The sequence below is a fragment of the Myxocyprinus asiaticus genome, chromosome 2 (genome assembly GCF_019703515.2).
Source record: "Myxocyprinus asiaticus isolate MX2 ecotype Aquarium Trade chromosome 2, UBuf_Myxa_2, whole genome shotgun sequence".
Lineage (NCBI taxonomy): Eukaryota > Metazoa > Chordata > Actinopteri > Cypriniformes > Catostomidae > Myxocyprinus > Myxocyprinus asiaticus.
The window spans coordinates 30,023,777-30,037,120 of NC_059345.1; the positions used below are offsets into that span (position 1 = coordinate 30,023,777).

General features: G+C 35.9%; 1 protein-coding gene across 1 annotated transcript; it reads left to right on the forward strand.

Annotated features, from left to right (window-relative positions):
- The first annotated feature begins 2,471 nt into the window (after positions 1-2,471).
- Positions 2,472-9,442, forward strand: LOC127454723 (F-box only protein 22-like). Its single transcript, XM_051722081.1, has 7 exons — positions 2,472-2,634; positions 3,935-4,067; positions 4,350-4,434; positions 4,524-4,628; positions 5,403-5,555; positions 5,785-5,950; positions 6,541-9,442. Exons 1-7 carry the CDS (start codon positions 2,504-2,506, stop codon positions 6,932-6,934), a joined length of 1,167 nt encoding a protein of 388 aa, XP_051578041.1. The 5' UTR covers positions 2,472-2,503; the 3' UTR covers positions 6,935-9,442.
- The last annotated feature ends 3,902 nt before the right edge of the window (positions 9,443-13,344 follow it).

The window sequence follows — 13,344 nt, forward strand, 5'->3', positions numbered from 1 at the left end:
TCTAGAATGACAGTTTTTCTGAATTGCTAAAACACTAAACCCTATTCTCTGAACCAAATGCTCAGTGGCCTAAACCCATTTGTAGAATCAATCACTCTTTTGCCAAAATTTTAAACAAGTTCAGGTAGTTAGACACCATTTGCAAATCTCATCCACACTTTTTGCAAAACTCTAAACATATCATCACTCACTAAAACAGATTTCACACTGTGATGCACGTGTTGCAAAACGGTAAACATGGGCAGCAGAAGTTAAACACAACTACAACACAGTTGTCATTGTTTACACACAACGACTCAAACTTGTTTCTAATGATGTGATCAAATCAACTGTACAAAATATAAGCGTGATGCTGAGGCAGAATTAATCTCTTATTGACTTTGATTTTGCAGTTGCATTTTTGAGTGTACTGTAATGTGCTGTAACGTGCTTTTCATTTAGAGTTTTCTTTGTTCTTTAGGCTTTTCCAGTTAGATTTCTTTATGAATGTTTACAGTATGCAAGTGCTGAATATACAGACATCCAGTACTGTATTACTTGCAGTACTTACAGTATACAATATACAGTATTCACTTTACTAAGTTGTGATTACTTTTTTTTATTTTATTTATTTATTTTTTTTACAATTTACAATATACAATAATAATAATAAAACACTGATTCTTGAGATAAGGGACAAAACATGTCTTACATACAAAAGTGATCATTATTTTTAAAAATCAAGAAATTCATAACAATAAACATACTGGAAAAGTTAAATCTAAAGGAAATATATATGCTCAAATCATTTTTTACTTATATTTTAAAATAATTTCATTAGAATTTTTTTTTATGCATGCTCTATACTTAACCGGTCCTCAGCAAGATGTCACAATGTTAAACTGCTAAACAAAGTGTTTAAAAATGCAACAAATTCATAAATATAAATATTAAATGAAAGGTAGGGATCTGTAAGATAACAAACAATACATTAAGAAAACTTTAAATTATATTTTCCATAAAAAACTGCCTATCAAAGTTGTGTCCTCACTTTGCATCAACTTTTTTTTTTAATCCTGAATAAATCAGAAAATGTCCTGATCAACTTTAACTCCAAGTACCCCTTTCCCACTTAATGCTCATGGTGGATGCAACAGTAGGACACGTGGTCTGGTACGTTTGATATTTTTATATTTTAAACAAACAATGTATAAGTCTCTGCGGTCACAGCTTCAACTTGTCAACTCCGTCATACTCATATAATTTCTGTTAAAATTGTGGGATCAATTTTGACATTTTAGTTTAGTTTATAGAGGCATCTTCAACTGAGGGAAAAAAATATGGTTCCAGTGTACAACACATGGTTAAGATGGAAAAATATTTTGTCAACTCAAAATTTTGTTTTCATTCCAGTATGAAAAAAAAATAATAAAAAAATATAAATAAATTATATATATATACTGAATGCATTTTATCACTTAACTCCTTTACTGAACAATATTATTAGATAAAGACTTTACACTTGTTGGATAAATCAAATTAAAATAGCACGCTTTTTGGTGTGTCTGACGGAGCTGACACAAATGACAGTAAGATGCAAGTTATGAAGTGAATAAATGTAAATTTTCAGAAGAAAAAAAAGCATTTTTATAAAAACCTGTTCCCTTACATCGTTCGTTAGCTGAAACCTTTGTCTACAAATATATCCATTTCAAATTAATTTAGTATTAAAAAAAATAAAAACTCAGATTTTAAACATGTTTTGTCCCTCATCTCAAGAATCAGTGAAAACATTCTGTAACTACATGTCCTGGACGCCGTGTTCTCCATGTAGTATCTAATGAATGCTCTGTAGTGTTTATATATATTGACTGGCTGTGTGTATGATCTGAAAGCATTGTTTGAGCACAGATGAAATGGTTTTGAGACGATTGTTTGATTTTGCCATAAGAGTCAGTTGTTTTGTGAATGTAGTTTGAAGATTTGGTTTTGTGTTTAAAGTTGTGATAACATGGGTGAAGTTTTCAAGGAATGTGTCTTAGCAATTGTGAAAAACTGTAAATGTGCAATTTGTAATATGCATAATAATGCACAACCCTCAGGTACACACATATAAATGTTACATTTTTTTTTTTTTGCAACTGGCCACCCCCGTCAAAATATTTATACATATGAATAAAATAAAAAAGTTATTTAATCTCAAAATGCCTAATCTTTTTCACTTGACCAAAGTAAGCAAAAACATTATTTCGATTTATTAATTTATTAATTTTTAAATAGTTGTTTTTTCCTATGACACTGACTTGAAATATTAAAATAATATGAATAATAGTATCATATTAAACTGTCAGCACTTGAACGTTCACCGTCAGACTTAAAAAAAAAAAAAAAAAAAAAAAAAAAATAAATTACAAAATAATAATAAATAAATAAATAAAAATCAGACTTTTAACGAACTTCCGTTTCCGCCTTCGTCAGTAGGGTCAAATCAGCGGGTCAAATGTGAACAGGAACCCGTGTGAAAATGGAAGGAGAAGCAACTCCTCCAAACATCTTGGCGGCAAGTAAAGCAGGATATGTCCTGAGTAATGTCGCCGAAGTCGTAGAGAGGATTCTGACATTTGTGCCAACTAAAACTCTCTTTCGGATAGCAAGGTAATGATGCTAGCTGATTGTTGATCTGATAGCCTGTTAGCTGTGAGGTCATCTGAAAACGCTATACAGTTCATTACAGGTTAGCGATATTATATAAACTGAATTTATAACTAATAGCCTTTAGGCTTGTAGCTACGGAGGTTTAGATTGTTGAGTGACTATATTAGTTTAATATTGCTTTAATATCCATTTGCTTTGGTTTGCTTTCCCAAACTGTTTCAACTAGAGAACACACTTTCTCTGTTCATCAGGGTAGTGTTGCACCAGCTGTGCGTAAGGTCTCGCTTAAGTTGGGACATAAAGTTCACACTAAGGGCTTAGTAACTACTAGTTAGTTTGTAACTAAGTCAGTGCTTAATTTAGTTGCACCACCTGTTCTTAAGGCAAGACTTAACTAGTAGGTCGTAAGTTCTCCATAAAATAATGCGTAGTCGCATAATATGACGTTTACTTGTATTGATCCAATAAGCAGCCTTCATATTTGTACACAGAAGTGTTAAACAGCCGTGAACTTCAATTTGATCTTGTTACTGTTGATGTTCAAACCTTGTTTGCTCATGTAACTGTCAGCTGTATTAAATTATATCCTCATTAAAATATGATACGTAATAAAAGTAGATTTGATAAATAGTATATTTGCCCAGTGTAAATAACAATATATAGGAACTGTATCTAATTTAAATAAGGGGTGATAAATACTAATACAACAGGCTGGAAAAACAGACATTTATTCATTTTAATATTTTATATATTTCGTATATGTTGAAACTTGACGCCGGGTGACACACCTGAAAACTGCACCGTTAGATCGGTTTCATGCTGAAGAGATGCTTAAAAGTACTTTTTTTTTCTCTCTCTCTCTCTTGTAAATGTAAACGAATGTAAATCTCAACATCATACTGCATATTGAAAGGATTGATGCTTGTCACGCAAAACATGAGCTCATTGATGTCATAAAATATCAGTCTGCTTTTTTATTCCATCAGTTACTCCTGGTCGGAGGCTTCCGTAAATATTTAGTTTATATGTAGGGTTACTTTTAAGTTTAATGGTGCAACCCTCAAATATTTAGTAGTGCGTAAATTGTGACTTAGTGCCCATTTACGCCACAACTAGCCTAAGTTTGAACTTATGCACAGCTGGTGCAACCGGCCCCAGCTGATCAGTTAAAGCTGACAAGCAATCACCTCGTCTATAAAAAGCCACACTATCTAAATGCATCATAATTATTTTTTGAACAATACATTTGGTCATGGTTCATTTATGAAAATCTCAATATCATTGTATCTTTCTTTTGTAGTGTTTGCAGGCTATGGAGGAACTGTGCACGCCGAGTCCTGAGGACCCAGCAGAGACTGACCTGGCTCTCAGCCACTGGCTCATCTATGTATCAGGAGCATGTTTTGTTTAGAACTATGGCAGAAGACTTGGAGGTCAGATGACTTGGCATTTGCTATAACCTTTTTCATAACAAAAACAAAGTTTAAAAACTGCAGATATAATACAATGCAGGCTGTCAAACATATTTTTTGTGTATACCAGCTTGGACTGTACTATTATACTCACAATTTTTTTCCATTCATGGCTTTTATTTAGCTAAATCAGACGGTAAATAGACTCGGGAATAAGCAAGTGTAATATATTTTGGATTTTTTCCTCATCATCTGTTTACACTATCTAACTTGTTTGTTTTCTGTCTGATCATGTACCTGCAGAATATCTACCTGCTACCCCAGATAGCTCTCTTAATGGTAGACGGGGAAAACTTTAGTGGGCCTGTTAGTTTCAGACACAAAAAGGGTAAGGAACTTGCAGTTTGTTACTTGTAACAAAACTGATCAATCTTGATCAGTAGATTGACCTGTTGTCTTCAATCAACCTTGCTGCAGCCAGGAAGTGTGAAGATGAAGTGGAGTCAGACCCTGTTGAGAAGTTGAGATGCTTACTGCCTAGCAGCTGTGAGATATTAGGCCTTGTCGCACCAGGAATTGTGGGTAAGGCGCATCCTCACTCTATTCCTGTGTTCTACCATTGCTTTGTTTAAATGAATATTCCGGGTTCAATACAAGTAAAGCTCAATCGACAGTATTTGTGGCATAATGTTGATAATTGATAACTGAGACTTGTCCTCCATCACCCGGATTGAGGTGAGTAACTGCGCCACCACGAGGACCTACTAAGTAGTGGGAATTGGGCATTCCAAATTGGGGAGAAAAGGGGAGGAATGTTTTTTTTTTTTCAGGTTTGACCAACACAAAATGGGTATTGTTTGAAAGTTTAGAAGCTGTACTTTACAATGCATGTAGCCATTATGACCAAAACTGAACAATTGCTTTGAATTTTGCAGACAAATCAAAAGTGTTTATAATTTATTAAAAACTTTGCACTGTACATATTATTGTAATCGTAAAAACATCAATCTCATCAAATAGCCATGTGTCATATGTTGTTGGAAAGCTCTCAAAGAGTAGAATACAACCAAACAGACTCACAGACAAAAATATAGCATTATAACATTTGTTTCATGTGAACAGTTTATATGCCGCATTTTGCTCATAAACTATATAATTAAAAAAACGGAAAAGTTTTCTTTACACTGATACCAAACACTTGACACTCTTTGTTTTGTTTTACATTTTTTTTATAAAGTTATAAGCCTTTCATTTTGGGTATGCCACTGAAACAGGAAATCGTTTGAAAACACCCTCAGAGCTTAAAGGGTTAAATGCATACCATGACTGATTCCTGTTTTATTTTGTGTACTGCAGTGACCCCCAGTGGTTCGCCTAGCAGCCCCCCGCAGGAGCATGAGGAGGGGGAAGCTGGCTACAGTCTGCTTTTTCCTGCAATGGATGGGGTCAGCATCCGGCCTTTCCACTTCTGCAAAAAGAGCCTCAGTGAAACAACAATGGAGGAAGCAGGTGAGGTGTTTAGATGTATTACTCATAAATTTAGAGAGAAGTTGATTAAATTGAAAATAGGAAAGGGGCAAATGTAACAACTTGGGTACATTGCTATGTTTAAACAGTTGTATTCCTTTATCAGTGGGGCTTTCTTTTCCCTGAGAGTCAGCTGCATTTAGAATAATTGTTTTAGCTATTGAAGTTCTGGTATGGTAAGTCATGTCGAAATACTCTATTTGATTCTCAGGGTTGATTAACAACCCCGATTTAAAGGTGGTGCTGTTGTTCGACTATGAGACCTATAAACCTGGAGGTGGACGCTTTCTTAACACGCTACTGGAACCCCTTTCCCAAAGTAATGTACTTATTGTTGGAGGACAAGTGGAAAGAGTCTTTTCCAGTGACGTTACCTGGTAAGTAAAGAAAGTTCATGGTAAATTGGATTTTAGACTGGAAGTAGGTTCCTTTTTAGTCATTTTGTTTCTAGGGGTTTTATTGTCATCCTATTTCCCTTTCCCTCTATTCTTGTCAGATTCTTTTTTGCAACTGCTCATCATGTGAACACGACTTCAGTTCATACTGACATGTTCTTGCATTAAAAAAGCTAGATGCTGCACAGCAAAATGAACAGAATTCAAGTATCTCAAGAAGTGTTTTTAAAAGCTGAAGTTTTTTACTTAATACTGTGTCTTGACACTGCGTCTTAAATATGCGTCACTCCTGCGCGAGATGAGAACGCAATGATCAGAAACGTCTTTATAGTGCATGTTTGCATGGCAAAATCAGTTGAAAAACAACATGGATGGATGCAAAAATGTGCATGTGCAGTCTTTTGAGGACATTTTCCTCGTATCAATATTTACGTCACATACAGGAAGCTATTTTTTTTTTTTTTTTATCATGTCGCATTTCCTCACATTACCTATTACTGTTTCGAACATTATTACAAATACAATCACCATCAGTGAAGATGATTTATGTTCTCTCGGTATGCTGTTTGCAGCTGTTCTCCAGGTTCTTTTGGGGCAGTTGGACTGACCTTTAGTGGCTCCAGGATCCAGGGTGCCTCAGTACTGGTGGAGCAGGATGTAAGTAGCCCCAAAGCAGCAGAGGCCACAATCCAGCGGCTGAAGGCTGCCAATATCCCAGAGAGAAACACAATTGGCTTCATGTTTGCCTGTGTGGGGCGCGGACACAACAGCTATAATAACCAGCGTAACGTGGAGGCTAATGCCTTCCGGAAGATCTTCTCCAGCGTTCCGCTTTTAGGATTCTTTGGAAATGGAGAGATCGGCTGTGACCGCATTGTCAAAGAGAACTACACATTGAGTGAGACTGATGCTGATGGACTACAGCACTCTTTTACAACAGTCATGAGTCTGGTGCATTTTGGCTAACATGCACTTAAACACGCACAGACAGTAATGCACTGCAAGGGACCAGGCAAACCCTAGTTAACTTGGAGTTTTAGGGTAAACTTTTGCTGCTTACCCGAACAGGTCTGATGGTGATCCAGTCTAATTTCCCCAAGGTTCTTTCCCTTGACTTTTCTTGACTGAGGATGTCAGAGGGACACTTTGCAGTTTTTCAACATCATATTTTCAAGACTGCAATATAATAGCAGCTGCCATAAACTAAAAATGGCTGGTGCGAACACTGGAAGTGTTGTATTTAAGTTTTGGTGATGTCATTAAAATATAATTGAAGAGCTTCAGAGAGCAAACAAACGAGTGTCTGTAAGAGCAATTTCGACATGCCTATTTTGATGTCTGAAAATGCTGTAGTGTCCTCTTACACCTTGTTTGGTAAAAACTTTGGTTACAGAAAGGTTGTGAAGAAAGAATATAATTTAGTTTGAATTGCATGGTGCTAAACCTTGGCATTTAACATCACTTTAACTTCTTAAATGGATTAAGTTTCCATTGACTAAAACCAAAATAGTTGATTTCTTCTGCTTTAGTTTCAACAGGGTACACCTTTATTTTGGTATCATCAATAGAACTTGTGTAGCTAATGAACCATTTTATTAAAGCATTCATCTTCTGTCTACTTGCTAAATAATACATTCTGTTGATCACAGAGATTAGTGAAATTTCAAAGGGTCTACTGGCTGCATTGTGCAGATGAGATATTGGTTTGAGCATTTTAAAGTTTGGTTCAAAAAGTGCAGTGTTGATGCCAAATCTCAAATTTTTGTCAACCTTTGTTCATGTATTGTATTATATGGCCTACTGACATTCAGATGGTTTTCTCTTGCCATTTCTGTGGGTCAAATGGAGAGTTGGCTTTACTACTGTCATGTGTTTTTTGGCAGTGTGTCTACATGTGATGCTCAAAATGGAGTCATCCAGATGTCGGCCAATGATGTCTGCATTAACTGTATGTGATCTGAGCAAAGAACATGTCCATAATAAAATCAATGATGGCATCTGTTAATCAGTCCGGCAGTTAGTTTTACACAATGCATTCCGTCTCGTTTGTCCAGTAGATGGCCCTCTTGTGCAACAACAATTTTTCTTTTCACAGTCAGTGTGCTTGGTTTATTTGGCAATCCCAGTCTAAATGAGCTAGACAAATTCAAGAGACTTGCAGTAATACATGGGACAGTTACTTTAAAGGAATATTGCGGGTTCAATACAAGTTAAGCTCAATCGACAGCGTTTCTGGTATAATATTGATTACCACAAAAATACATTTTGACTTGCCCCTCCTCAAATTTTGAGATGACAGTGAACACATACAATGGAAGTGAATGGGGCCAATTTTTTTTATTTTTAAATTCTTATTAAAAGTATAGCCACAAGACGTAAACAATATGAGTGTTAACATGATTTGTGTTGTAAAATCATTTACTAACCTTTTTTGCGCAAAATTATAGACAATTTTACTACATTGCCATGACGATGTAATGTCAACAAATCCTAAAATGACGATTTAAACAACTTCACAGCTCAGATAATACATGAGTTTTAACAGAAGAATTTATGTAAGTGCTTTTATAATATAAGCTTCACATTTCTGCTTTTAAACCCTCCAAAAATTTGCCCCATTCACTTCCATTGGAAGTGCCTCATTGTAACCTCCATTTTAACTTTTTTTTTAAGAAAAGGAGGGACAAGTCAAAACTAATTGTGATAATCAACTTTATGCCACAAATGCTGTTAAATGAGCTTAACTTTTATTCAATCTGGAATATTCCTTTAAAATCATAATTCGTGATATGTTGAATCTGTGTAAGTTGTCACTGAGCTTTAATTTATTTTGTGTGTGGGGGGGGGGGGATTGTAACATGACATGTGAAAGACATCACAACAGACACAGGCCAGGTCAGTGGTAGCAGGCAAGTTATTGTCCTGTTTCTGTTGTGTGGTAGCCTGGAGCAGGTCCTAATCGGGCCAGTGGTCAGATAGTGGATTGCCCCAGGACTAATGCACAACAAAATTCCTTTAGGGTTGCACCAGTCCCGTGACTACACTACTACAGCAGGTAAAGCCTTTTACAGGTAAAGAGTGGGTTCTTTTAAAGTCCCTTCACCACAAAAAGAGCGAAAACATCTGTTTACCTCCTATACACTTTTCTGTTCACAAGCCACACTCTCTGCTACTCAACAAGGACCCTATGGAATTGTGGTGAATCTGGCTTTCAAGAACAAATGCGGCATTTTGGAGGAACATGGCATTTCGATGTGCACTTAGAGCACGGATCTGTAAGGTGCAGGTGTTTTTTAAACCTGTACATTGTCGCCTTAGGGCTCTTCGAGTAAAGACATTCAGCCTCACTTTAAGGCTCTTTCCCTGTTGAGAGCAGGCTAGAAACAAGACAGACCTGAGCTTTGGGACCATTGTCATAAAGAGCAATGTTTTGTAGGTCACACATGGGGTGGGACACTTTGCTCATAGACTAAATGTTTTTGTCATAGACTAAAAAAAAAAATTAAATATTGTATTTTAGGGAAATTAAATATATTTAATTTCCTCAGTCTGCAATACATGGATAAATATTACAAAGCCTTTTACAAGAACCTCATTAATGACATGCTTTCAGTATAAAATTGTTTGGTTTTGTATTGAGGGTTTGATAAAACTAATATTAATGCAATGTACAAATGAAGTTTAATGTCTTAAGAGCTTTATTGTTATTGTCCAAGACAACAAAGTTACAATTGCTACTCTGTATCAGTGCCACAATAAAATATAACAAACTTAAAACATCATTATATACAAATGTTATATAAATAGAAATATAAAACATGCAAAATGTAAGTAATAAATATACACTTTCAGCCAAAAGTTTGGAATAATGTACAGATTTTGCTCTTATGAAAATAAATTGGTACTTTTATTCACCAAAGTGTCATTCAACTGATCACAATGTATAGTCAGGACATTAATAACATGAAAAATGACTATTACAATGTGAAAAAAATGTTCAGAACTTCTTAAACTACTTCAGAGTTCTCATAATAAAATCCTCCATGTGCAGCAATGACAGCTTTGCAGATCCTTGGCATTCTAGCTGTAAGTTTGTCCAGATACTCAGGTGACATTTCACCCCACGCTTCCTGTAGCACTTGCCATAGATGTGGCTGTCTTGTCGGGCACTTCTCACGCACCTTAAAGTCTAGCCGATCCCACAAAAGCTCAATGGGGTTAAAATCCATAACACTCTTTTCCAATTATCTGTTGTCCAGTATGTTTCTTTGCCCACTCTAACCTTTTCTTTTTGTTTTTCTGTGTCAAAAGTGGCTTTTTCTTTGCAATTCTTCCCATAAGGACTGCAGCCCTGAGTCTTCTCTTTACTATACTTTGTGATCAGTTGAATGCCATTTTGGTGAATTTAAGTACTAATTTCCTTCCAAAACAGCTAAATCTGTACATTATTCCAAACTTTTTGCTGCCAGTGTACGTCTTTTAAAATATTGTCAATCACACACCAAAACATTTTTATTCCACTCAAGAAAAATGTGCAAGATAATAAATGTAAATACTTTTTTTTTTCTTTTTTTATATATATACATTTGTATGATTTCTTGATAAAGTAGTAGCCATCAGTGTTTGCCACTAATGTTAGGATCATTTGTACATTTTGCTCTGTAGTAGCACATCCACCTTAATGGTTTGAAGAAAAAGAAATCAGCTCTATTATCACACAAGGATCTGTCACAACATACTGTAAGCACAACACTCCACTTACTCTGGATATTCTTTAATGAGCATCACGCTAATTAGCTATTACTAATTCAAAACAATTTTGTTGTGAATTAAATGTATTCAAATATTCACACAAGGTTGTTCATTTAAAGCAAGTCAGCCATACAAAGACAAGCTAAAAGCATGCCACACTAATTTGACAGACTGTTGCTAATTGTGCAAAGAGCCGGTAAATTAGAACTGATACTATATTTATTCCCAAGACAAATTATATAGGCCTATTGAGAAAAGCCAGTTATAATTTTTTATGATTACATATCTACATAATAATATAACTGTAACTGTGTTCTCATTAAGATTAAAGCAAAGAAGTTGGAGCGGTGGCCTTGTGGTCAAAGTTTATCAAAGAAAAACTGTTAAAAACATAATTTTAAAAACAAATGTGTATACAAATGTGATAAAGAATATGATGATGATGTAAGCTTTTTTATACAGCCTCCATAAATAAAAAAACAAACCACTCAATGATAAGTCATGACACTCTCCATTTGAACATCAAAAGAGTTGAAAAAGAGCCATCAAATCTACATGCAAGGAACCCCACACAACTGCACACTGAATTCACTTCAAGCTGATGAATCCGAGGCCCCAATAATTCAGCAGAGCTACATTACCATTGGGTGGAATAATGGACAGTTGTGAATTCACAGGGGAGAGAGTCTACATGTTTCATCTGACTAACTCTGTCTCTGGGTCATTCAAGTGTTTGTGGTTACTGGCCAAACTTTTCTTAGCAGGCCCAGTGCTTCTGGACACCACAAAGTGCAAATTACTGTAACCACCTCTACTCTAAAACCACACCAGTATTCACACATTGCAAACATGGCTTTAATAAAACCACAGGCATTTATTGTCACAACTGTTTCAAGACTCAAGTTTCTCTTGAAAAGGGAAAGTTATTAGTAGCCATTTGGAACTACAAAAACACTGTGTACAATTATAAAAATCAGTTATCTGCATTGTATTTGTCATTTCCATCTGTCTGAATGCCCTTTTTATGCAGTGAAGGAAACTTGAATTCAGCAACAGTAATGCCAATGCCTCTGTCAGTGCTTATTTTACTGCTGGATTATTTAAAGTTTTATAACAATTGAAATTAAATACAATTATTGATAACAGAGAGTAGGTAGATACAACTTGTAACTACAGTATATGAAAACCTTTACACAATTGTAACCCTAAAATGTGATTTCAGGTAAATTGGTTTCCAAAAAATAAAATAATAATAATAATAAAAAGTTTAATATAATATAGTTATATCAAATTAATTCTTTATACATTTTTTTTTTTTTTTCTCCCCAATTTGGAATGCCCAATTCTAGGTCCTTGTGGTGGAGTAGTGACTTGCCTCAATCCGGGTGGCGGAGGACAAATCTCAGTTGCCTCTGAGACCGTCAATCTGTGCATCTTATCGCGTGGCTTGTTGAGTGCGTTACCGCGGAGACCTAGTGCGTGTGGAGGCTTCACGCTATTCTCTGCGGCATCCACGCACAACTCACCACGCGCCCCACCGAGAGCGAACCACATTATAGTGACCACGAGGAGGTTACCCCATGTGACTCTACCCTCCCTAGCAACCAGGCCAATTTGGTTGCTTAGGAGACCTGACTGGAGTCACTCAGCACACCCTGGGATTCGAACTTGCGAACTCCAGGGGTGGTAGTCAGCGTCAATACTCGCTGAGCTACCCAGGCCCCCCATTCTTTATACATTTTTGTATTATATTAGGTCGCTTCTATGTTTGATGAAGTGCTTAAGTGAAGAAAACTGGCCCAGAAACTACCTCTGAGGTACTTTTGGCACTGATGGAGAAAGACAGTAAGTTGGGGTAACAATGAAAGGGATGAGGTTGGATAAGTGACATTACAATCAGAAGCAGTTAAGTGCTCCTGCTCTGACCATTAGGCACAGAGCTGAATAATTCAGACCTTTCATAACCAGCACACTTGAACTGTGACTTTAATCACATTAACATGGCAAGAACGCTTTCAAAAGTCTTTTACATTAGGCCTATCTTTGTCTCTTTGGCATTTATTTATTTATTTTTTAAAAGAAAATAAAGATCAGATTCTATATTAAACGGTTTATTTTACAAAGATAATATTCAGGGTGTAACTGCAAGTAGCCTATAATTTACTCCAAAACTGGAGGGATTAGGCTTTGTTCATTTGAAATACAATTTTCTCAAGGATGATCCTCATATTGAATCTGTCAGTAGTGACCAGATCATACATGGAAAAAGACAACAAGTTTAAATGCAGTCATGAATTATCATTTTATGAATTACATGAGTGATTCCCATAAACTTAGCAAATATATCTATCTGTATTATACTGTACTATAAAACCACACTTGTCAAAGTTCTTAAAATAACCCAAATGAAAACCACATATATGACAAATATGATCTGATGTTTGAAAAGACTAAAGGCTTTATTTGTGTGAGTGCGCAAAGCGCAGCGCTATGACAGTGCGCAATGTCTTATACAATTTTCGTGACAACGCTAATTGTAAGTGCAATTTTTGTGCCAGCGCAAAGCGCAAGTGGACATGGTTGGGAGTGTTTGCGCTATCTGTGGGTGTAGGCACGCAAAATGG

What these genes read in the sequence shown, in the direction of transcription:
- LOC127454723 (XM_051722081.1), top strand. Translation starts at nt 2,504, where the DNA reads ATGGAAGGAGAAGCAACTCCTCCAAACATCTTGGCGGCAAGTAAAGCA. An exon ending in TAGTTTCAGACACAAAAAGG is followed by an intron (nt 4,435 to 4,523) that starts GTAAGGAACTTG and finishes ACCTTGCTGCAG; the next exon opens with CCAGGAAGTGTGAAGATGAA. An exon ending in AACAACAATGGAGGAAGCAG is followed by an intron (nt 5,556 to 5,784) that starts GTGAGGTGTTTA and finishes TTTGATTCTCAG; the next exon opens with GGTTGATTAACAACCCCGAT.